The following is a 25,590-nucleotide window of genomic DNA, read 5'->3' on the forward strand; positions in this document are numbered from 1 at the left end:
AAAAATGTGAGACTAAAGCTTCATGACCCACATAGTGGTGGCAGTGGAAGCCACTCAGCTGGTGGAATTCCCACAGGATGAATCTGTGATACGAGGGGACTGAAAACAGATCTGGGAAAGGCCAGCGGTTGGCGGTGGGCAGAAGATTCCTGATGGAGACCAATCAGCAGCAGAAGGGTGAGATGAGAACCAGGAGAGAGGGCACCACGAAGGCAGCAGAAGACCAGATCTGGGGAGGTGCAGGGGACAAGGGAGAGGAGCATGAAAAGATTTGCTTCAGTAATGGTGGTGCCCATTGGTGGTGTAGAAAGAGAAACGCCCATGCTTTAGAGTAGGTGGAAGCCAGGTGTGAATGGGCCACAGAATTCATTCACAGTGAAGGTGAGCCTGTCCTCTTTAGAGAATTTGGGGAATTAAAAGAAGAGTAAATAGGCAATGGCTAGTAGGGGTGATCGTTAAGAGGCTACTTTACAGGATGAGAGACTCTTCAGCATGACCGGAAGGAGCCAGTGGAGGAGAGGTTGGAATTCCTTGGTATGGAGTTCAGCTTCCTCTGAGCAAAGAGGTTCCGCTGCCTGAGTGGCGCCTTGGAGCCTCTGAGGGGTTTGCCTTTTGCTTTCTCTGCCACCACCAGTTGAATGGCGGCTTGGGAGGTGGAGCCTAGAGTTATCTTTGGACCTGAAGTTTCGTCAGCAGGAAACCTCCAGGCAGTTCAGCAGTGATGCACATCAGCAAAGCAGGGCCATCCATCTTGCGAGCTGCTTTCTGTTATCTCCAGTTTGATTATCTCCTAAATAAAAATGGCACAGTATGAAACAAAACAAAGCCTGAGTAGTAGCCAGTCAGTCCTTCCTCCTAATCCCAGCATCCTTTTGTGCAGCCTCCTGTTTTAGCACTTTTTGTACTATATTGGGATTGTTTTGTTTACTGACTTTCACAAATGATGAACCCTCTGAGGCAGAGTTCATTTTTGCTTCATCTCAAAATCCCCAACTTCTGTATTCAAACTCCTTACTCCTTACCATAAGGGTTAGTGCAGACAGGGGAACTACACTTTTTTTTTTTTTGTGAGACGGAGTTTCACTCTTGTTGCCCAGGCTGGAGTGCAATGGCACGATCTCAGCTCACCGCTACTTCTGCCTCCCGGATTCAAGCAATTCTCCTGCCTCAGCCTCCCGAGTAGCTGGGATTACAGGCATGCGCCACCACGACTGACTAATTTCGTATTTTTAGTATAGATGGGGTTTCTCTGTGTTGGTCAGGCTGGTCTCGAACTCCCAACCTCAGGTGATCCGCCCACCTTGGCCTCCCAAAGTGCTGGGATTACAGGCATGAGCCACCACACCCAGAAGAGGCTTTTTAAGTAAATGTAAAAACTCACATACCCTTTCCTATTTGACTTATAAGAATGCATTTGGTCCTACTCTCATATCAAATAATAACTAATTTTCTTTTTTTTTTTTTTTGAGACAGAGTCTTGATCTGTTGCCCAGGCTAGAATGCAATGGTTTGAACACAGCTCACTGCAACCTTGACCTCCTGGGCTCAAGTGATCCTCCCATCTCAGCCTCTCAAGTAGCTGGGACTATAGGCACAGGCCACCACACTCAGCACATTTTTTTTTTTTTTTTTTTTTTTGTAGAGATGGAATCTCGCCATGTTGCCCAGGCTAGTCTCAAACTCCCTGGGCTCAAGCAATGCTCCTGCTTTAGCCTCCCAAAGTGCTGGGATTATAGGTGTGAGCCACTGTTCCCAGCCTCATAACTGATTTTTAAGTAATTAAAAATCCCACAGGTCATTCTTTGCCATGCTAAAAGTTGCTCTAACTCTCAGTGGTCTAGAGTCCCATGGTCAAGAATGCTCATGGTCACCTTCTTTGAGTTTCAGACAAACAACTCTCTTTTTGTACAAGGCTTAAACTGCTCTGCTCTTTAAACCAAATACATACACACATACACAGATGTAGTTAGATACAGATGTGTGTGTATGTGTGTGCATATAAAAATATGACACTCCTTAGTAAAATATTCCTCTAGACCTGGGGTTCATACATCCTTCCTCCTGATCCGTGCTGGGGCCTACTCAGGCACTACTTTGCAGATTTCACTTCTATGAGCTAAGGTTTTTCTGAGCTAAGGTCAAGTGGTGACTTAGGAAGTTGAACGTGTAAAAAACCAAACCTGTTTTTCCATGGAACCAATAATAATTTATCTAGAATGAGCCATCTGACCTCCAGAAACAAAGAGATTTCCATCACAGAGTGTTGGTGAGGGGTCATGAGTAAGGCGGGGGCCACTGAGAGCAGCTGTTTTATTGTAAGAGCAGCAGGCAGGCTGAATGAGAAGGGGTTAGCTGTTGAGTCCACATAGGCTCTGCTGCAGTGTGACCAGGGTTAAGGTACTTTATTTTAAAGCCCTTTGGAACTTTCCTTTGTCTTTTATTTCTAATCTGTTTTTTTTTCATCTGTCCTTAAATGCTCTGTATATATGAACTTCAACTTCTGTATTCAATCCTAGTCTTTTAACCTGAGCTTGACGGGCTGTACCACACCTTAGAAGGAAAGGCGACCTAGGCCTCCCTGGGCTGCCCCCACCAGCATTCAAGGATTGTTTTTTTTTTTTTTTTAAGATGGAGTCTCGCTCTGTCGCCCAGGCTGGAGTGCAGTGGCACGATCTCGGCTCACTGCAAGCTCCGCCTCCCAGGTTCACGCCATTCTCCTGTCTCAACCTCCCAAGTAGCTGGGACTACAGGTGCCCGCCACCACGCCCAGCTAATTTTTTGTTTTTTTAGTAGAGACGGGTTTCACCGTGTTAGCCAGGATGGTCTCGATCTCCTGATCTTGTGATCCGCCCGCCTCGGCCTCCCAAAGTGCTGGGATTACAGGTGTGAGCCACTGTGCCCAGCCAAGGATTGTATTTTTATCCAGGAGACCTGGGCTAGTCCCTGTGGATGAGGACAAGGGACACAATTAAGGTAATTAAACTGGCCTCCACGTGTAGGACAGATAGAAGGATAATTCCTGGAGGCAGATAAAGCTTACTGAATTGTGAATTGGTATTTAGGATTAACCAAAAGTATATCTTGCTGTATAAAGTAGGTCAGTATTTTTTAAAATACACATTCCCATTTCTGTTTATCCACGGTGGAAATAAATGTGACCCCCCCCCCAGCCCCACCAGTCTCCTCCCAGCAAGATAGTGTCCTGTCCTCTTCAGAATGGGAGGCTTTCCAGAGATGGAAGCAGCAGAATGAAGAGGACTCAAAGTGACTCAAAGGTTTTGCATTTGGCAGAATATTAGACAATCTGATGGTGAATGGGGAGCAGGTTGTAACTTTTATTTCGGACATGTAGTATAATTCTCCCCCAATTAGTACCAGAACATTCTGGTATGTTAAATCCAGTGGCATCAGAGCCACTGGATTTAACATCTGAAGACTTGAGTTTAAGGCCAGCTCTGTCACCTAACTAATTCTAAACAAGCTCCTTTGTGTTCCTGGGTTTCCACGTTCTAGTCTGTGAATGGGGTGGTATGCCCATCTTGAAGGTACAAATGAGACGATACATATTTGACCCATAGAGTTTATATGAGGACATCCTCCAGGCCTCTGAAATTACCAGACTGGAGCAGAGGTGAGCAGTCAGGGAAGGAGATGGAGATTTTGAAGTATTCAAAGGTTATTGACAGATGAGACTTTCTGAAAAAGAAGCGCCAAAGTGCCAAAGCCTTCAGGCTCAACAGGTCCCTCAGCTGGGCTTTGGGAGTGAGGGGGTGTTAAGCAGATGGAGAAAAAGAGGCAGTAAAAAATTCAAAAGGAAGAAAAGTAGCAAATCAATACAGTGTTATGGAAACCATGGGAGAAGAACAGAAGTGAGCAACAGTGTCAGATGCCATTAAAACCCGTAGATATGACTGTAAGATGTTTTCCCAGCCAAAGGGAAGAAAACAAGGACATGGAAACATCAAAAATAAAAATTCTTAAGAGTCCGAGATCATCATGCCCTTGAGCTTAACTTGGTCTGAAAGACAGACATCATACTCCTCCTCCCGTCCAAAACGACTGTGTATATCAGTCCCTCAGACTTTTGTGCTTTCTTGATCAACAGCCAGAGATGTGCCTGCCTATAGCAACCCCTGGCTGAAATGGTAGATGAGCCAGAATGCCCAGGCAGAAACTCTTTCCACAACGTCAGAAACAAGTGGTAAATCACATTTATAGCACTGTGGATAGAGCATGGACTCCAGACACAGCAGGCAGGGTCGAACCCTGGCCCCATCTCCTCATAGCTTCAAGTTCTCTGGCTTGCCCCAGGGCAGGCTTACTCCTAGTAGAAAGGGGCGAGGGGGAATCATATGGCAGAAAGCACCCAGCACATTGTAGGTATTCCATAAATGCTGATTTTCCTCCTTTTTCTTAGCATTAAGAAAGTATTTATAGCTGGGAACGGTGGTTCACGCCTGTAATCCCAGTACTTTGGGAGGCCGAGGCGGGCAAATCACGATGTCGGGAGTTCAAGGCCAGCCTGGCCAAATGGTGAAACCCCATCTCTACTAAAAATACAAAAAATTAGCTGGGCATGGTGGTGGGCACCTGTAATATCAGCTACTTGGGAGGCTGAGGCAGGAGAATCGCTTGAACCCGGGAGGTGGAGGTTGCAGTGAGCCGAGATCGTACCACTACATTCTAGCCTGGGCAACAGAGCAAGACTCTGAGACTCTGTCCAAAAAAAGAAAGAAAGAAAGAAAGAAAGTATTTATTAGAATGAAAACAAAACAAAGAATCCCATGCCTAACTATTATCTGTAGTAAGAGATCTTTCAAACGTAGATGAATCAGTAACCCAAAGTCGTACAGCTATTGTAATGGCAGTTACCGTGTTCCTGCAGGGAGATGTACTGTGTTCAATGCAGTGGCCTTGTACTGTGTATGTACCTCACTGGACTTGGAGTGAAGACCCTGGGCTTCTCTCTGTGGCTGCTGAAGTAGTTGAGGCAGTTCACCACTCTATAGCATAAGCTCGTTTGTCAAATGGAGAGTTGATTTGCTGGGCTCCTTGCTGAACTGTGCTTTAGCAAGTATGTCCTCTGTTGTGACAAGACTCAGAGATTTTTAAGTAAATGTCTCACTTAGCTACAGTACACCCTGTTAAGTACACTTGTCAAAAGGTAGCCAGGACAAAGTAACTCAAGAGGGTCACCATTTCTCTGTATTTCACTCTCAGGCCTGACTCTCACCTTCTAGTAAACTTGGTGGCTGGTTCCCAAGTCCCTTGGAACATTCTGTGTTTTGTTTGTTTATTTGTTAGTTTGTTTCAAGTCTCTTGCAGTTTAACTACCTAGAGAAGGTCTGTGGTACATACGTACGCTAACGTTGTAAGAATACAGGAAGAGTAACCTAATAGGCTGGGCCCAGGAGGCAGGTGTGGAGGGAACCAGGAAACTGCAAATACAGGCCACACTTAGCTTAGGGACTGGCATGTCTGATTAGGCCTCGATGTCACAATTGTATGGCTCACTATCAGTATTGATATTCATAAGTTTGACTTTGAGTCATTTAGAAAGGGATAGGGGAGAAGTAAGTGCAAAGTCCATTTTACAGAGATTTTAATCAAAAACAATGAAAAATAAAAGTTTTAGAGCTTTCAAAAGCAAACCCCAGTTATCTGGAAAGCGCAGCTGTCAGAAATGGTTTACTGAGTGTGAAAATGCATGCTTTTCTTAGGATTAACAATGATTCAATACCTTTGATTGAAAAGTGTCTTATTCCTTTAAATTTGGATGTACAAGTCAGGCAGCTCACTCAAGTCAAGGGCTTGCCTCAACATGATCACCTTATGTTTGCACAGTTTATTCTCTTTGAGTTAGTTAAATTTCAGAATAATATGACAATTAAAGGCAGCAATTTTTAGGCAGCAATCATACCTTTATCTCAAATGAAATTTCCAATCAGAATTGCTTTCAAAGAGGAATATTAATTTCCATTTCCCTGCTGCCTGTTCCATCCATGCTCATAGAAGAAGTAATGACCAAGGAGCTAGTCAGAAAACAGTAACAACAAAACAAAACAAAAACCTGGACAATTCACAGGCCAAAGAGGTAATCCTAAATATACAAAGATTGATTTTTATTGCTGGTCTTTTTTTAAAAAAACGAAACCACTCACAAATAAATTGGTTAGCAAAAAAAAAAGAAAAAGCCCTTATCTTAAAGAAAGCACCTATGAGAGTGAGAATGGGGAGAATACCGCATGATCAAAGCACAAAAGGAAAACTGGCCGGGCGCGGTGGCTCACGCCTGTAATCCCAGCACTTTGGGAGGCCGAGACGGGCGGATCACGAGGTCAGGGGATTGAGACTATCCTGGCTAACACGGTGAAACCCCGTCTCTACTAAGAAATACAAAAAATTAGCCGGGCATGGTGGTGGGCGCCTGTAGTCCCAGCTACTCGGGAGGCTGAGGCAGGAGAGTAGCTTGAACCCGGGAGGCGGAGCTTGCAGTGAGCGGAGATCACGCCACTGCACTCCAGCCTGGGCGACAGAGCAAGACTCCATCTCAACAACAACAACAAAAAATAGGAAAACTGTCTGACGGAGGTTTCATCCTCTCTGTTCAGATCTTTTTCTGATCTGTGGTCCTGTTTGGCTGCAGGGCCCCATTTGATCATAGATTCTCTAGAGCTATGATTTTTTTATTTGATGGAAGAAGATTGTAGAATTAGAAGTGAAGCGTTCCAAAGGACCCTCTGAATTTACCTCAAATAAATAGGTGGACAAAACTAAGTTGAAAGCTTAGTTTTCAACTTGTTTTGAAAGTTGTTTTGAAAGCTTGGTTTGTATTTTCTCAGCTGGAAATCAGGCTAGAAAAAGAAATTACATAGACTCAGGTTTGTTTGTCTGTTTTAATTGCTTCTAAGAGAAAAGTGAGTAATAATAGGTATCATTTATGAAGACATGCTATGTGCCAAGTATTCTGCACATATATTCATTATATCATGTAAACCATCCAGCAGCCTTGCAAGGTAGGTATTATCCCATTTTAAAGATGAGAAAAGCTAGACTCAGAGAGTTTAGTCAGTTGCCTGAGGTCACCCAGGTAGCAACTGGCAAAGGAGGAATCAAGCCCAGATCTGTCCAATTCCAAACACTGTTTTTTCCCAGTATACCATCCCTCCCATCCTTACGTTCCTTTAGGTTGCAGTCCTTGTTTATCGAGCACTTTCTGTATGGTGTGCTTTACCTGCTTCATTTCCAACCCTGAGCTTAAAGTTTTTTCTAGTCTTAGGAATGGGAAAAGAGGAGCACAGAGGTCAGTTCACCTGCCAAAGCTTGCCCACCTCCAGTACGCATGCCTTCCTCACTCAACACTCGGCTGCACCCAGATGAGCTGTTCCCCACCTATCTCGCAGACTAAGTGGCTGATTTTTGAACCTTTCTGGGGAAAATATCCCCATTCCATGCATTTTAGTGGGCCAGACATTGTCCTGTAATTGTAATTTCCCTGCACGGTATAAATCCAGCATGGAAGCTGCTTGGAAAGGATAATGTTGAAATAAAAATAGGTTAATGAAGGTTTCTGCATGGGGGAATGACATGGTGACCGGTGCTTCTAACCGAGTCTTATGAGGAAAAGTGTAATCCTTCTGCCGGATATTTGATTTAAACTGTGTCCTGTGCCAGCCTTACACCCAATCCCAAACTTCAGGCCTGACTCTCTGGATTTTTCACATAGGAAGTCCATTATCAAGCCTTCCACTCAGCCTCTCCCTTGAACGTAAGAGACACGCAAATAAGCCTTTTTTAAAAAATAGAAACAGGATCTTGCTATGTTGCCCAGGCTTATCTCAAACTCCTGGGCTCAAGCGATCCTCCTGCCTAGGCTCCCAAAGTGCTAGGATTACAGGCATGAGCCACCACACCAGTTGATAAGTCTTAAGAGATGTTTTGTAAAGCATTGGTTCTTATACTGAGAAGTAAATAGTCACACCCTTCTACTAATGAATAATAACTTTTTTTTTTTTTTTCCTTGAGATGGAGTCTTATTCTGTTCCCCAGGCTGGAGTGCAGTGGTACGATCTCGGGGCCCACTGCAACCTCTGCCTCCCGGGTTCAAGCGATTCTCCTGCCTCAACCTCCTGAGTAGCTGGGATTACAGGCAGGCACCACCACGCCCAGCTAATTTTTGTATTTTTATTAGAGACGGGGTTTCACCATGTTGGCCAGGCTGGTCTTGAACTCCTGAGCTCATGATCCACCCACCTCGGCCTCCCAAAGTGTTGGGATTACAGGCGTGAACCACTGCGCCCGGCCTTTTTCTAAATTTGTACATCATACTTTCCAAAGCATTCTCCATTCTAGAGGATTATACCGTGCTGGGGGCATTATAGGAAAGTGTCTGCCACACTGGAATGAGTGGTGTGGGCTTTTTTCCGTAGAAATGTTCAAGGGTAACACTGCCCATAGAAAGACATTCACAGTCCTTCACTGTGTGTTCAGAACACTCCACAGTTTGACAGCTTTATCCAGAATCCCTCTGCGCCAGCTTCTGTTCTCCAGCCTGTATTCCGTCTACCCAGATCCCTCACATTCCCTCGCTGGGCCTCTACGGTAACTGCTTAATACTTTTCCCTCTGCCTGGATTCTTTTGCTTCTCTCCCTGCCTTCCCAGTCATAGTCCTCCCACTGCCACTGCCTGTCCAAATCCTAGTTGTTTTTCAAGGCCCTGCTCAAAGCAGTCTCATCTAATAAGCCTCCTAGAAGCCCTTCGATGGAGTATCTTTGCACCCATGCTGCATGGTGGTTGACACCTCTCTTATAACCTTCATCCTCGTCTCCTTTCCTGAGAACAGTGAGCTGAGGGCATGCTGACACTGTGGGGAGGACTTGGCCTTACTCAGCTGGGTTTCCCTAGAGCCGGCTATGGTACGTGCTCAGGGAATGTTTGTCAGTTTGGATATATGTTGTTTTCTCTAGAATATAAAGGTCATAACTAGATCCTTCAGGGAAAAAAGTTAGATTCATTTGAGGGACTTTTTTTTTCTTTCCTAAAGCCGCATTAGTCATACTTCGCATTGGGGTATTCACAATATTCCCAAATTTGTATCTAACTGCTTTGTTCTAATTTTTCAAGACAGGAATTTAAACCGACCCCTTACTTTAATCACAGACAACTCATTTGTCCTTTTTCTTCTGATCATTTACGTTTGGTACATTGTCTATGAATTATTTGAAATTAAAAGCTTATGACTTTTTAAAGATTTTGCCTAATAAATGCTAAGGATTTTGCATTTGAATATATTGTAATTTATTTAAGGATTCTTTTAATCAAACTCTTCCTTAATTTAACCAGATGTCTTTTTTAATCCTCCCAGGCCAGGAGTTTATTTATTGTGACTCAATTCTTTTAAAAATAGAAGTTAAAACAGTACTAAATGCTATTTATGGTGTTCTCTCTTGCTCAATTTCTTTCTGCATCTCATAAAAGCATGTTTCTTCGTACATGTCTAGTACAGTCCCCATTTTCTCACTAATCAATGCCAGTCGGTCACTAAATATGCATCCACTACCTACTATGTGTCTAACCCAGTGGCACACATGTAGGAATCTAACAAAGATAAGTACACTGAGATTGTCAACAATCCCCCAAGAAGTGGATTATGCGGACATGGAGGCTAGAGAAATCACTGAGCGATGGAGCATGCAAGGAAGGCTTCCTGGAAGAAGGCGGGGCTTGGACTGCATCACAGAACTGGAAGCAATAACAGGTTGAAGGGAATGAACACAGAGCCAGGCCCGAGGAAATGAGAATGTCAGAGCGGCAAAGGGGCCAGGATCCAAGTAGGAGGTATATCCAGAGGGCACAGAACCCAGATGGCGTAGCAGGCAGGAGATGCAGAGTTCACACCCGGCCCCTCTCCAGGAAATGTGGACCCTCAGTTCCAGCATGCAGCCTGGAACAGAGTATCTGCTCACTCAGTGTGTGATAGATGAGAGAGTGGATGAAACAGAGGGACAGAGAAGCACTTAGGATCCCTTCATCCTGGCCTCAGCCACTGATACGCTTTGTCCTCATGAGGACTCACCCTGAGTGAGCCCTGCTTGGGAGCACAGGTTGGAAGCATGCAGAGTTCTAGAAAAGAGGCATTTCTGATCATCAGAACTTTGATGAGAGTAAAACCAGATAAACCCGGAAAAGCAAGGGGCGCCCTCCAGACAGGGAGAAGGACTTGGCCTGCGAGCTTCCTGACACCAGCATCTGCTTCCTTCGTCTTTGTGTCACCTATGTCTCCTCACAGATACAAAGGGCAGGAGAGTAGTGGGAAACGTTGGTAAGATAGCACAGGTTATGGCTTTTCTTTCTTTCTTTTCTTTTTTTTTTTTTTTTTTTTTGAGACAGCCTCACTCTGCCACCCAGGTTGGAGTGCAATGGCATGATCTCACCTCACTGCAACCTCCCGCTCCCCGGTTCAAGCGATTCTCATGCCTCAGCCTCCTGAGTAGCTAGGATTTCAGGCACCCACCACCAAGCCTGGCTAATTTTTGTATTTTTAGTACAGATGGGATTTTACCATGTTCATCAGGCTGGTCTCAAACTCCTGACCTCAGATGATCCACCCACCTCAGCCTCCCATAATGCTGGGATAGGTTATGACTTTTCTACATTGAATATGAGATACCAAAAGAGCAAAATAAAAAGTGAAGAATTATGTTTACAAAGATCAAAGGCTTTATTGAGTCTTTTCCTTTCTATGAGATATTCCCCAGGCTCCAATTCTGATTCAGCTTGTAACCTTCTAGAACCAACTCAAAGTCCATCTCTTCTGCAGAGCTGTAACCTCAGACAGCTGCCCTTCTCCCTGCATGACACTGCGTGTGTGCCTCTGCCACTGTCTTAGCATGCTGAACTGAAGTTGCTTCTTGACCTTGCCAGGTCTCCTTTTCCAGACCATGAGCTCAAGGGCATGGACACCCTCATTGTTCCTGGCACTCTACCCACTGTGGGTTGTTTTTGGGTTTTTTTTTTCCTGAAGACTATTCAGTTTTCCTGACCCTCAGTTTTTTTATAAATGTCCCCATTTTTAAAGTAATATTTATCTGTTTATACACACACACACACACCCGATTATGTAAAACATATCCACACACTTTAAAGATTCATAAACACTACTCAATTTAAGAAATAGAATAGTGCCAGCGTCATAGACATCCTATGAGTATCTCTCCCAGAAGGAACCACTACCCTGAACTTTATGTTAACTGCCCCCTTGATTTTCTCAATAGCTTTATCATCTAGTATGTAGCCATAAAAATATATCATTTATTTTTTCTATTTTTGAACTTTATATAAATGGAATCATACTGATTTCTTCTTATGTGAATATTAATGTCTTGCTTTTTTAAACTTTTTAAAATTATAAATACTTAAAGCATACACATGTGTATAAAGACTGAAAACAAATACCCATGTACTCACCTTAATCAAATCTTCATAATTTGCTGTAATCGCTTCTGAATTTTTTAAAAAGAAATAGCACACTGTTAGGCCAGGCACAGTGGCTCATGCCTGTAATCCCAACACTTTGGGAGGCCAAGGCGGGCAGATCACTTGAGGTCAGGAGTTCAAGACCAGCCTGGCCGACATGGGGAAACCCCATCTCTACACAAAAATACAAAAATTAGCTAGGCATGGTGGCACACACCTGCCTAGTCCCAACTACTCAGGAGGCTGAGGCAGGAGAATGGTTTGAACCTGGAAGGTGGAGGTTGCAGTGAGCTGAGATCACGCTACTGTACTCCAGCCTGTGTGACAGAGAGACTCTGCCTCAAAAAAGAAAAAAAGAAAGGAATGGAAAGGAAGGGAAAGGAGAGGAAAGGAAAATAGCACACTGTCAGTTCAGCTGAAGCCTCCTGAGTGCCCCTCCAAAATGCATCTGCATCTTTCACTCACTCCCTTTTCCCCACCCACAGAGGTAACCACTACCCTTAATTTGGTGTATATCTTTCCCATGCATGTCTTTATACTTTAATTACATAGACATTCCTAAATACTATGTAATGTGTGCACATTTTTGATCCTTGTAAGTATATACTGAACAGTGTTCATCTGCAGCTTGCTTTTTTCACTGAACATTTGGTCCTTGAGATTCATCTAGGTTGACACACGTAGCCCTAGCTCGGTGTTTTAAACTGCTGTAAGGTATTCCTGTGAAAGAATATGCACAATGTATTTATCCAGTCTCTTGTTGATGGACATTTAAGATGTTTCCAGTTTTTGTTATCATAAGTGGGACTACATCAGGCCTTCTCCTGCGATCTTTTTACACACATGTGGCAGTTTCTTAAGAGTGGAATTGCTGTGTCACGGAGTTCGTACACCTTCACTGTTACTGTACAAGGGTTTTAACAATTTCTATCATCACCATCAGGGAGTGGGAATTCCCTGTGTTCCACAGCTTTGACAACACTTGGGTATTTTCCAGTTTTAAAATGTTTGTCAATCAAATGGACATGAAGTAGAAGTTCATTGAGGTTTTAATTTGCATGTGCTTTATATGAGCCTTTACTGAGTGTTTCTCAGGTGTCATGCACTGTACTAAGTGCTAGAAATACTAAAATAACTAATTCACAGCCCCTGTGCTTAAGGACTTCACAGTTCTCTGCAGTGATTCCTACCTGGGAAAGTGAATTAAAATCACTTGAGATGCATTTTCAGAAATGAGGTTTAGGGAATGCGGGCTCTCAGGTAGGAGGCATTTGTGAAATGGTAAGCTAAATCTTCCTTAACACTTGGGCCATGGTGTATAACTTTTTAATGCGTTCTCTGTCATCCAAAAAAGGCTAATTTATTTTCAGTATATCATATTTACTGAGACATGAAGTTTAGAAAGATTTTCATCAAAATAGTTAAAATTTAAGAACCTGAAACGTATGCTGTAGTTATCAGAAATTTCACATATACAGAACAGTGTATAAAGCTAGATGGAAGAAAAAAACCAACTAAAGAAAGGGTGGTAGGGAAAAGAAATGAACACATACTGAGTACCTGTTCAGTTTTTATTTAGTTCTTTCAACAAACACTGTGAGATAGAAATTATTATCCTCATTTTACAGATGAGAAAGTCAGGATTCAAAGAGGTGAAATATTTTGCTTATGATGTCATCACTAATTAATGATGTAGCCAAGATTTCAACTGACTTTATCTGACTTCAAGGGCATACCATGCTCTTTCCATAATATGATTTTTTAGCATATGTAGAAAAATCTAAGAAATTCCAAGCTTCAGTTTAGTGATATTGAAACTTCAAAGACAGGCCAGGCACAGTGGTTCACACCTATAATTCCAGCACTTTGGGAGGCCAAGGTGGGTGGATCACCTGAGGTGAGGAGTTCGAGACCAGCCTGGGCAACATTGTGAAACCCAGTCTCTACTTAAAATACAAAAAATTAGCCAGGTATGGTTGTGGATGCCTGTAATCCTAGCTGCTCGGGAGGCTGAGGCAGGAGAATCACTTGAATCTGGGAGGTGGAGGTTGCAGTGAGCCAAGATCGCACCACTGCACTCCAGCCTGGGCAACAAGAGTAAAACTCCATCTCCAAAACAAACAAACAAACAAAAAAAACAAAGATAATTTGTTTACATGATTATATCACAGCCAGCCTAAACCAGTGAAAAGTAGAACACATTTAACAAAATCTGGTTAATATTTAGTCTTTCTTGTCACTTAAATGAAAGGTAGTGATAATAAGTGGAGATACCTTGAATAGATACTTCTGATTTGGAAAATGTTACTTTTATATTTCTTGTAGGTGAGTATTTTGGATATGTAGTGTTAATTTTCCAGTGGTTGGAATCCACATGTCTCAAAGGTTTCATGTGTAGGTAGTAAGATCAGGGTGAGTCAGTAAATACATGGCAGTCTTCCCCCATTGTGGGGATAGCCTGAGAATGAAAAGTGTACAGATTGCTCTAGAATCAGTCTCAAATGGAATCCTCATTGGAGAGTGACTTTACAGCAATTCAACAAAGGGTTAAAACGTTTCCTAATGAGGCTTCAAGGAACTGGAGCGTCCTGAGAGGACTGGAAATGGGAATATAACCATCACCACCACAAAGCGAATCTATGAGTATCTTCCCTGCCGACCCAGGAACACGGGGGAAAGCACAGAACTATATAGTTTTGGAAGGTTTGAAGAAATGGAACAATGGCCAACTTGTGAATAATGATGAAAATATTTGATGATGTGACTCCCAGGGAAGCAATTATGGTTAACCCCTCATTTGTTTGGCATTTTCAAGGATCGAACTGTCCCGCAAAACTGAACTTTCCAGACAACCAAAACTTTCCTATTTGTATGCCTTGAATGCTTTCTTAACCATGCTTGGTGGAAATATTTCTGAAATAGATTATACAATTATATGTGGGTAGATTATACAGTTATCTTGCCTTCTTGAACAGAAGCTTCAGAAAATAACGTTTCCTTAGATGCCTTTGACTGCAAGTATCAGAAGACCCTATTATAAGAGGTTTAATTGTAAAGATCATCTCACATAACAAGAAATCCAGAGCTGGGTAGTTCAGGGATGATGAATCCAGCCACACATTGATGACAAGCTGACTTTGCCTCATGGTCACAAGATGGGCACCTCAACTCCAAGCCTCAAGACATCACATGATCAGCTCTAAGGCAAGAATGAGATGGGGGCTTCTCTTTACACGTGTGTTTAATCAGAGAGGAAAATATTTCTCAAAAGACCCATAGCCCACTTCCCCTCAGGGGCTACTGGCAGGACTGACTCACATTTCCATGTCTTGCTTTATGGAAGGCTGAGAGAGTGACATCCAGCACTGTCAGCCTCTGGGGTGAGAGGAAGGCTCTGCCCATAAGAAAGAAGGATGGAGAATGGCTGTTAGGTAGGCAAACACAACTGTCCGCCACCGCTATCAAGATTGGGAGTGAATATCACTTACTATATGGTGATAGCTTAAGGGACAGCTGGGATGTACGGAGCTTTTTGTTCCTACACTGAATGGCCAGACTGGGATTCTTTCAGCTCTCCTAACCCTGCGTGTATTTATTCTGTTCTTCCTCTGTGCTAGACTGCGAATTGTGACTGCTTGCCGTTAATGTTCCTTGTCCTCATTTTGCCATAATTAGATACTTTTTTTTTTTTCTGGAGAAATCATACAATCAAACTTGTTGAACTATGCCTGAAATGTTGAGTGTCTGATAGGCTATCCTGGGAGTCAGATGCATGGTATGGCATTTCTTTTGGCTATTCGTTTTTCCTTTGTTGAGGTGTTTGGAGAAGTGAGAAATTTCTAGAAAGTCTTACGAACTGAGATACCACCTTACTGGAGTCGTGTTCTAGTGAGAAGATGAGCATTTAGGGACAGATAAGCGTGTTTGCTTGGGAAGGTAGAACTGCAGCCACTACCTGAACCTCACCAGAGTTCACAGAGAGGCAGCATAGTTTATCGTGCATTCGGCTTCCCCCAAAGCCGCGTGGTTGGCTGTTGTCTGGAGAGCACCACAAGCTCTGAGACTGTAACCCGTGGAACCCATCACTGCAATGACTGTCCAGAGTGAGGCAACTGGTGCAGAGCTTAATTCTTCCTCCCTCCCCCAGGGCTTCGAGCCCTGTGAATGCATCCTGTGAACTGCCTGGTTTGTGTAGAATTAAGAAGCATTTGGTGTGACTTCTTTCAGCAAGTTCTTGAAGAAAGTAATGCTTCAGAAATAGTTATTGAGACCAAGTGCAGTGGCTCATGCCTGTAATCCCAACACTTTGGTAGACCAAGGAGGGAGAATCACTTGAGGCCAGCAGTTTGAGACCAGCTTGGACAACATGGCAAGACCCTCATCTCTAAAAATAAAAAATTTAAAATTTAAAAATTTTTTTTAAAAAAGGAGAAGAAAGAAATGGTGACTAAAATTCTACTAAACAAGTGCAGACCATCCCCTCTGTGGATGAAAAGCCAACCAAAATTTAGTCTCTGTATATGGGAAGAAGGAAATAGGAAGCGGTTGTCAAAATAATACCCACACTAAGTAACTGAATCAAATGGGATGATGTAAGAATCAAACCTGACCCAGTAGGTTCTAAGAAAGCAAATGGCTGGGCCGGGCGTGGTGGCTCACGCCTGTAATCCCAGCACTTTGGGAGGCCGAGACGGGCGGATCACGAGGTCAGGAGATCGAGACCATCCTGGCTAACACGGTGAAACCCCGTCTCTACTAAAAATAAAAAAATTAGCCGGGCGTGGTGGCAGGCGCCTGTAGTCCCAACTACTTGGGAGGCTGAGGCAGGAGAATGGCGTGAACCCGGGAGGTGGAGCTTGCAGTGAGCCGAAATCGCGCCACTGCACTCCAGCCTGGGCGACAGAGCAAGACTCCGTCTCAAAGAAAAAAAAAAAAAAAAGAAAGCAAATGGCTGGCCAGGCATGGTGGTTCACGCCTGTAATCCCAGCACTTTGGGAGGCTGAGGCGGCCAAATTACAAGGTCAGGAGTTCAAGACCAGCCTGAGCAACATGGTGAAACCCCATCTCTACTAAAAATACAAAAAATTAGCTGGGCATAATGGCAGGCGCCTGTAATCCCAGCTACTTGGGAGGCTGAGGCAGGAGAATCACTTGAACCTGGGAGGTGGAGGTTGCAGTGAGCCGAGATCACACCACTGCCCTCCAGCCTGGGCAACAGAGTGACACTCCATCTCAAAAAAAAAGGAAAGAAAAAAAGAAAGAAAGCAAATGGTTAAAGTATTCAATTTTTATATAGCTGAAACTATGAGCCCCGAATCCTTGGAATCTGGGCAGTTCCTTCCAAGCAAGTTAGCTGTTGGAAGTCCTAAAGTAATTATTTTACTATGCATTGGAAAATCATGAGTTAACCTATAGGCAAAAGTGAAGTGACAGAAACATTTAGGGATAAGGAAAGCAAGTTTTAATTTTTTTAATCTTGACTAAGTTGTACCATTCAAATCATTCTTGTCAGAAAAATGTGAAGTATTTCTCATAAATATTTTAGTTATTAACTCATTCTTATGCATAGAACATTTTTAAATAAGCCATCGTTTTATTGACCATTGACTGATATAGACAGGATACAACTTAGTTAAGTTGAGCAAGATACTGTATTTTTAAATTTTTATTTTCTCATATGTGAATTACCGATTTTATCTCTTAGGTACTCTGACCATTGCTGCTCCCCTGATAATACATTTACTGTGTGCACTGAGAAAGTATTCAAATTTTAATATTGGCTTCAATTACACTTTGTTAGACAAATCTCCATGGAGAAATAATCATGTAATCAATGCTTTTTGGGGATTGTTGTGCATATCAACATTACCTTGCTGCTGTTTTTTAAAAATCAGAACAATCACTTGCCCAGGTAGATAAATTTCCTTCACATTTTGAATTATTTCTTATGCTAACTGGGCATTTAGGGCGTCAAAGAAGATGGTTCCAAAATAGGTGGGAAAAAATCATTTTTTAGCATATTAAAATATTAATATCATCAGCTCATTTTCTACAAAACAAAATAATAAGAACGAAAATAGAAGGCATTCCAAAACCCCCCCAAAAAAAGCCAGTAGCTTGCAAATCACATAGCCTGTGGTATTATCTGCATTGCTTTGGATACTGAGTGATGACTGTATTTGCTTTAAATTTATAAATTATTGCCATTGATTTCTGCTGTTTAAAGTTGTTGCTTTCTTGTAGGGAAGCTCTCATGGTACTTTTCTGCTAGTAATGATTGCTTTGGAGTTTAATCTCAATCTTATTTTATATTTGCAAAAGTGTACATAGTATAAAACAACTGAAGTCAAAGTATATGTGAATAGGCTTTTTTTTTTTTGAGACAGAGTTTTTCTCTTGTTGCCCAAGCTGGAGTCCAGTGGCACTATCTCGGCTCACTGCAACCTCTCCCTCCTGAGTTCAAGAGATTCTCCTGTCTCAGCCTCCTGAGTAGCTGGGATTACAGGTACGCACCACCATGCCCAGCTAATTTTTTGTATTTTTAGTAGAGACAGGGTTTCACCATGTTGGCCGGGCTGGTCTCGAACTCCTGACCTCAGGTGATCTGCCCACCTCAGCCTCCCAAAGTGCTGGGATTACAGGAGTAAGCCACCACGCCCGGCTGTGAATAGGCCATTTTTAAAAATTAATCAGAAGAGGTGCGGTGGTTCACGCCTGTAATCCCAGCACTTTGGGAGGCCAAAGTGGGTGGATCATCTGAGGTCAGGAGTTCGAGACCAGCCTGAGCAACATGGTGAAACTTGATCTCTACTAACAATATAAAAAATTAGCCGGATGTGGTGGCAGGTGCCTGTAATCCCAGCTACTTGGGAGACTGAGGCACAAGAATTGCCTGAACCCAGGAGGCGGAGGTTGCAGTGAGCTGAGATGGCGCCATTGCACTCCATCCAGCCTGGGCAACAGAGCGAGACTCTGTCTCAAAAATAAATAAATAAATAAATAAATAAATAAATATTAATCAGAAGAAATGGAAGTAGTAATGAGAAAAGATACAAAGTTAATTTTAGAAAGCACTATTTGTGCAGAGTGACTGAAAACGTTACAGATCAAGCTTTGCAATATGCAGGGACTCAAAAGCAATTTCTGAATTGAATTATTTATTTGAATCAGTCTTTTGTATTGTTCCTATATATTATGAAATCTGTGCTTTGGCACCAACAGACATGTATTCAGACTGCACTATTGTGGTGCTTGAAAAATGTGACTAAAGAATGTACATTCAAAATCGTGCCCTTTTCTCTGGTTGTCGTGTGATTCATCTGTAGAAACCCCCTGCAGCACTGAGTCAGACATCATCAGAGTCAAGTGCACTCAGAGGTCTAAGAGGCCCTCCCAACTGGATAGTTTTTTGATTCTTGGGAGTTTTTTGGCTTCTGCTTAAAAGTCTGCTGTGGACCTAAGTTTTCCTTCAAGAAATCATATCAAGAGTGCTGAGAGTACCTAGTCCAAGTTGTATGTCACCCCAGACTAGAATAGTGATAGATGTACAATTATCTAGTATGTATATTTATTTACTTATTTTTAAGACAGAGTCTCACTCTGTCACCCAGGCTGGAGTTCAGTGGCGCGATCTCAGCTCACAGCAACATCCACCTCCCGGATTCAAGTGATCCTCCTGCCTCAGCCTCCCAAGTAGCTGGGATTATAGGTTCCTGCCACCACCTCCGGCTAATTTTTGTATTTTTAGTAGAGATGGGGTTTCACCCTATTGGCCAGGCTGGTCTTGAACTCCTGACCTCAAGTAATCCACCCACCTCCGCCTCCCAAAGTGCTGGGATTATAGGCGTGAGCCACTGTGCCCGGCCTAATTATCTGGTATGTATTTTTAAATATATCTTCCTCATGTAGCTAAAAAGATGAACCTTATACATCCTTCACAATGACAACTTTAGCTTCCTAAATTGTGACATAGTGAATGAGTTGTAAGCAGGTTAGGCCAGTGTCCTTTGGAGCAGGAGAAGGCAATGTGGGGCATAGTAGGAGCCCAGTGTTTGAATCATGGGACTAGATTTTAGTCTTGCCCCTGCCTGGCTGTGACATGAACAAGTTAATAAACCTCTTAGAGTCTCAGGTTTGCTCACCTGTTAAATGCAAATGTTGAAGATAATATCTCCGTCATGGAGTTCTAAGTTACAAATTAGATAAAGTGTATAAAGAAGGTACCCTATAAATCTAGAAAATTCTATACTTGTTTTTCTTATTATTCTTAGGCTGTTCCTATTCTTTGTCCTAGAAGTGGATAACATTCACACACATATACATTATATACCTTTAAGAATGTGTTATTGAAACAGTCTGTGTTTTTAATGATGATTTGCCTCAACTAATAACAAATCAGTTTACTTTTAAAAATTGAGTTAACTCCAAAATGAAAAGATAAAGCATATAACACATGTTAACAGCAAGGATTGGAATTAGCCTGTACTATCACAGCAGACATATTTAGTGCTCAGAGTAGTCCCTTATACATTCCATTAAGGAATTCCCACTGATTTAGGAGATATAAATATATGTGGGAATGCATATGGAAAAAATTGAAACTGCTGAGTATCAAAATTCACTGCTTGATTGGAAGTAGAGTGATAACTTCATTTTTCCTGGTAGTCTGGTTGCCATATCCTATCAAGTAGAAAGATTATCACCTGCACTCTTTACCCCTTCTCCAAATGCATTCTTGAAAAACAGCCTCTGTCCCGCTTCCTCCATCAAATTATAGATGTGGAAGACATTGCCCAACCCTTGAAGAGTTTATACTATAATAGACACTTAAAACAGATAGAAAGAGAACTCTGCAATGGAATATTGATCCAGGGAAGTGCTAGAGAGGAATGTCAGATGGTTGCAGGCGACCAGGCATCCTTCCCTAAGCTTCTGTGACCATTTCAAAGCCTTTTTACAGCACCTACACGTCATGCCTTCTATTGGTGACGTTTTCACCCGTGTGTGATCTGTCTCTCTATGTTATAAACTCCTCGAAGATGGAGAAGTCACCTTGTATTTATTTCTTGGTCCCTCTCTATACACCACACCTTTCATCCAAGCCTCAAACAGTATTAGTGGTTCAAATAGAGTTTTGTACCTAACATTCGGATTTAGTAAACAAAAAAAAAAAAAATCATAAGATGTGTTTATGCTCTAACTTTCTTTTTCTTTCTTCTGTCTTCGCAGTTGACCTGCCTCTGTTTTTCCCTCGAGACCAGCCAACTCTCACATTTCAGTCCGTCTATCACTTCACCAACAGCGGACAGCTTTACTCCCAGGCCCAAAAAAATTACCCGTACAGCCCCAGATGGGATGGAAATGAAATGGCCAAAAGAGCAAAGTAAGTGAATCTGTCGTTATTTCCTACAGATAAGAGCATTTTGTTTATCTAGTCCAGGGGTTGGCAAGCCACCGCCTGCAGGCTAGATCCTGCCTGTGCATATTTTTGTAAATAAAGTTTTATAGAAACACAGCAACACCCATTTCTTTACTTATTATCTATGGCTGTTTTAATGCTACAATGGCAGAGTGAGTAGTTGCAACAGAGACTGGATGTCCTAGAAAACCAAAAATATTTATTGTTTGGCCCTTCGTAGCTTCATCAGGAAGAAGCTGATCTACATCTGAAAGTGTTTCCTTTTTCTGCTGTTTCTGTTGGTCTCTAAAATTAGCCATGACAGCTTTTTTTTTTTTTTTTTTTTTTTTTCATGGAGTGTAGCATTTATCAGAAAACGACCTCTCTATTTAGACTGGAGGATAAATACTAAACAGGAATTCGAGTTGTGGGTAAATGGCATCAATGATGAAAATGTTCGCAGCTACTTTTTAAAAAATGGAAATTTCAGATGGCAGTAAACAAACGGAATTTTTGCTTAGTAGTCAACACCGGGAACCAGTAGCTACTCTTTGGTATGAAAATGAATCTCCCTGAATTCTATACCTCGTTGTGTCTCTGCAGTGTATACCACAGCCGTTGCCCAAAGTAGGACCTGTGTATTTCTTGGTCAAATAAACAGCTACACAAATGGTTTAGGGCTATTAGAATAGATATGGAAGTAGGATTTCATAGAGGTTGAAGTTAGCTAAAGTTTAGAGTTTAGAGATACAACTATTGCTCATGAACCTCTCAGTGTGGAAGGCCTCACTTCAGTCATATAGAATAGGTAAATACAGAAATATGCTGATTGTTTTTTGTATTTAAGACTTTGGTGTGTGGAACATCAGTCTTCATAAACCATGGCCTCCTAGACTGAAGAAGCAGTGGATCAAAATCACAGTTTCCAAAAATAAAGCATAGAGTGGCATGTGGTTATAACTTTATCGCTTGGAACAGTCATATGCTTCACACCTGTGATCCCAGCTGAAGGATGATCAGATCCAAAGTATCACACAAATATAGACTGTCTATTAAGCATCCTCTTCATTTGCTCATCCAGTATTTATTAAGCATCTACCATGTTACAAGCATTGTGCTCCATGCTAGGAATATAATGATAAACAAATTAGAAATTGTCCCTGTCTTCATGGAATTTGTAGCCCAGCAAGGGGGATAAAGCCTTTATCATACAAACTTCTGACAGTTTCAAAGTACCTACTAACAAAACCTGGACCTCCAGATCTGGAATGCTCTTGGTTAGCCATGACTAATCAAGAACTTAGTAGGACTTCTTGTTCTTGCCTCCCCCTCCCAGAGAGACCCCATTCCCTTCCATGGGGCCTCCTGACCTCACCTATATTTTTCTGTAGTACAAGACTTTCACTTATAGCAGGCTTGAGAACTTTTCATTTTATTTTATTTTATTTTATTTTTTTGAGACAGAATCTTGCTCTGTTGCCCAGGCTGGAGTACCAGCTGAGGAGTCTCGGCTCATTGTTCCCAGGTTCAAGCAGTTCTCCTGCCTCAGCCTCCTGAGTAGCTGGGACTACAGGCACGTGACACCACGCCCGACTAATTTTTGTATTTTTAGTGGAGATGGGGTTTTGCTATGTTGGCCAGGCTGGTCTTGAACTCCTGACCTCAGGTGATCTGCCCGCCAGCCTCCCAAAGTGCTAGGATTACAGGTGTGAGCCACCACGCCTAGCCTGAGACTCTTAAATAATGACAGTGTCGTCTTCTAGAAACCCAGACTGCCTCAGATTTATACGCAGAATCCAGAGTTGTTATCTGAAACTTTAATTGCCTTCTTCTTTCCCTTTATTTTCTCTTTTTATCTATGACACCCAAGTCTGAAATCCCATTAAGGACAAAAACAAGCATATGCAAATGTAACAAGTAACAATGATTAAGACTTACATATCTTGAAATACAATGGAAAAAAGGAATTATAAAGTATGTTTTATGCTTAAGTATTGGTATCGTTTAATTTTCTGGGCTTTCCCTGTGTATACGTAGGATCTGCCCTTAGAAGATGGGCACTATCTGTGGTATGTGCTGTGGAGTCTGAACCAGATGTGTCTTTGTGGTTTCCATGGCAAAGATATCTTAGTATGTGTGTGTGTGTGTGTGTGTGTGTGTGTTTGCATGTGTTTTTCCTAAGTAGACATTTTAGCAAGTATGAATTGAGTCTTTAAGAAGTTGCAGACCACAAGCCCATGATTTCAGTACAGGAATATCGTAAGTGAAGCCTGTTTATCTTAACAGATTGGTTCAGAGTTTCAAGAGACATTTGCTTTATGTTAACACCAGTCTAAAGAAAACATCTGAAGTAATGTTTAAAAAATCTGCTTTCTACTGTAGCGAAGATGGATCCATTTTAAATGTAATAAAAGAGAAAGCCAGCAGCTCGTGCTAGCAAGAAGAAATAGTTTAAAGTTTCCATTCTTCAACTGAACTGAGTAACTTCCCTGGGCTATGTCAGAAAGCCAGATAAACACCATGAAAGAACTGTCCTGCAGTATAGTCTTGAGATTGGTGGAGAAGGTTGAAGACAAAGGGTGGAAAGAGAGGAGGGTCAACTGTAGCATTCCTTCCACACCCTGTTTCTTTGTCCTGTGAAAATACTGTATGTACACAGTGTGTAAAAGGCTATAATTCACTTGGGGAGCTCTGCCCATGACATAAACACTCTCATGGTTTATGAACAGCAGTGGAGCCTTTTGAGTGGAATCAGCTGTTTATTCCCTCCTGTAGAGCAAAATTCTAAACAATGTAACCTCAGAAAGGACACTTCCTGGCACTGACCAGGGCTTTTCCTACCACATGTGCTTCTTTCTTTCTCATGGCTGTCCAGCAGATTCTGTCCCTCACAAGTGAAACACCATTTACAGGGTGAGCACAGGCTTTGGGGTCATGCATGCCCCAGTTGCTATTGCAAAGTCTAATCCTGCAAGCTCTGTGGTCTTGGGCAGAGCTCTTAACCTCTCTGAACCTCATTCCTAAAACAGGACTGTACTCCCTGTTGGATGAACTTGCTATGAAAGGCCAGCAAGTTAACACGTGGAAGACCATGGGTTTTAGCTTCTGCTGTGTAACTCAGTGCCTTTGCTCATGCCTTTCCTCCCACCCTCTTTCTGCCCCCTCAAATAGACACATATCCAACCTACTTTGCCGGCAGCTCTCTCCCCTCCTCCCAGTCTCCTTTGACTCTAATCACATACTGCTTTGGAATCTGTTTGGTATTTTATTTTAGTTCTGCACATCTTCATATATATTTTGTTTCCTTAACCAAACCATGAGTACTTTGAAGGAAATGGCTTTGCATGTGTATCTTTTTAAAAAATTGCAGTATAATTTACATACAATGGAGTGGACAGGTTTTAAGCATATCTTTTGAAAAGTTTTGACAAAGTTACCTTATAACCTCTTTCCAAATAGTCTCTTCACTCTCAAGGCAACTATTGTTCTGTATCACCATGTCTTAGTTTTTCCTTTTAGATACTTCTAAGTGAAATAATACAGATCAATGAAATTTATATTCATTTCATTCAACATAATTGTTTAAGATTTATCTGTTATGGTGGCTGGGCCCGGTAGCTCACGTCTCTAATCCCACCACTTTGAGTGGACTGAAGCAGACAGATCAACCTGAGGTAGGAAGTTTGAGAACAATCTGGCCAACCCCATCTCTACTAAAAATACAAAAATTAGTTGGACATGGTTTCACACGCCTATAATCCCAGCTATTCCGGAGGCTGAAGCAGGAGAATCTGTTGAACCCAGGAGGCGGAGGTTGCAGTGAGCCAAGATGGCGCCACTGCACTCCAACCTGGGTGACAGAGTGAGACTCTGTCTCAAAAAAAAAAAAAAAAATATATATATATATATATATATATATATATTTATCTGTTACAGCATTTCTTTTTTACTGCTGAGTAATAGTCCATTATATGAATATAGCCTAATGTATTCATCCATTCACCCATGTGTAGATATTTGTGTTGTTTCCAGGTTGGGGATTTTATTAATAGAGCTGCTATGACCAAGCCTTTTTATAGACATGTGTTTTCCTTTCTTCAGGTAAATACCTGGGAGTGGGAGTACATATGTGATTAACTTTATAAGAAGGTGACAAGCTTTTTTAAAGTGGTATCAGTTTACCCTCCCATCAGCAATATGCCAGGGTTTCAGTTGCTTCACATTCTCATCAACACTTCCTATTGTCAGTCTTTTTAAATTGAACCATTCTAGAGAGGATAAGTAATATCTCATATTTTTAATTTACATTTCCTGGTGATAAATGATGTTCAGCATCTTGGCATGTGCTTATTGGTTTATCTTCTTTCATGAAATGTCTGTTCAAATCTTGCCTATTTTTAATTTGGTTGTTAGTCATTTTATTAATGAGTTGTATATACGAGTTTCTTTATATATTTGTCAGATATATTTATTATGAGTATCATCTCTCAATCTGTGGCTTGCCATTTCATTTTATTTTTCTTTTTTTTAATAGAGACAAGGTTTCACTATGTCGCCCAGGCTGGTCTTGAACCCCTGGGCTCAAGTGATCCTTGATCCTCCCGCCACGGCCTCCCAAAGTCTTGGGATTACAGGTGTGAGCCACTATTCCTGGCCCATTTCATTTTCTTAAGAGTGTCTTTTGATGAGCAGGAAATCTTCATCTTTTTAATGAAAT

At 42.0% G+C, this 25,590-nt stretch overlaps 1 protein-coding gene across 14 annotated transcripts in view; it reads left to right on the forward strand.

Annotated features, from left to right (window-relative positions):
* BABAM2 (BRISC and BRCA1 A complex member 2) overlaps window positions 1-25,590 on the forward strand; it is a 456,088-nt gene that overhangs the window by 393,260 nt on the left and 37,238 nt on the right. For 11 of the 14 annotated variants that reach the window (XR_002516866.2, XM_017947401.2, XM_009183905.3 and 8 more), the window contains one exon: window positions 20,705-20,858. Coding sequence is in view for 13 of the 14 variants with exons in the window: in XM_017947401.2 (XP_017802890.1) it covers window positions 20,705-20,858 (154 nt within the window). In the remaining variant the exon portion in view is untranslated. Of the gene's footprint in view, window positions 1-20,704; window positions 20,859-21,720; window positions 22,468-22,743; window positions 24,642-25,590 lie in introns of those variants that run through there. The other 3 variants (XM_021925239.2, XM_031655515.1, XM_021925242.1) reach the window with 3 other exon arrangements.

This window comes from Papio anubis, chromosome 14 (genome assembly GCF_008728515.1).
Source record: "Papio anubis isolate 15944 chromosome 14, Panubis1.0, whole genome shotgun sequence".
Lineage (NCBI taxonomy): Eukaryota > Metazoa > Chordata > Mammalia > Primates > Cercopithecidae > Papio > Papio anubis.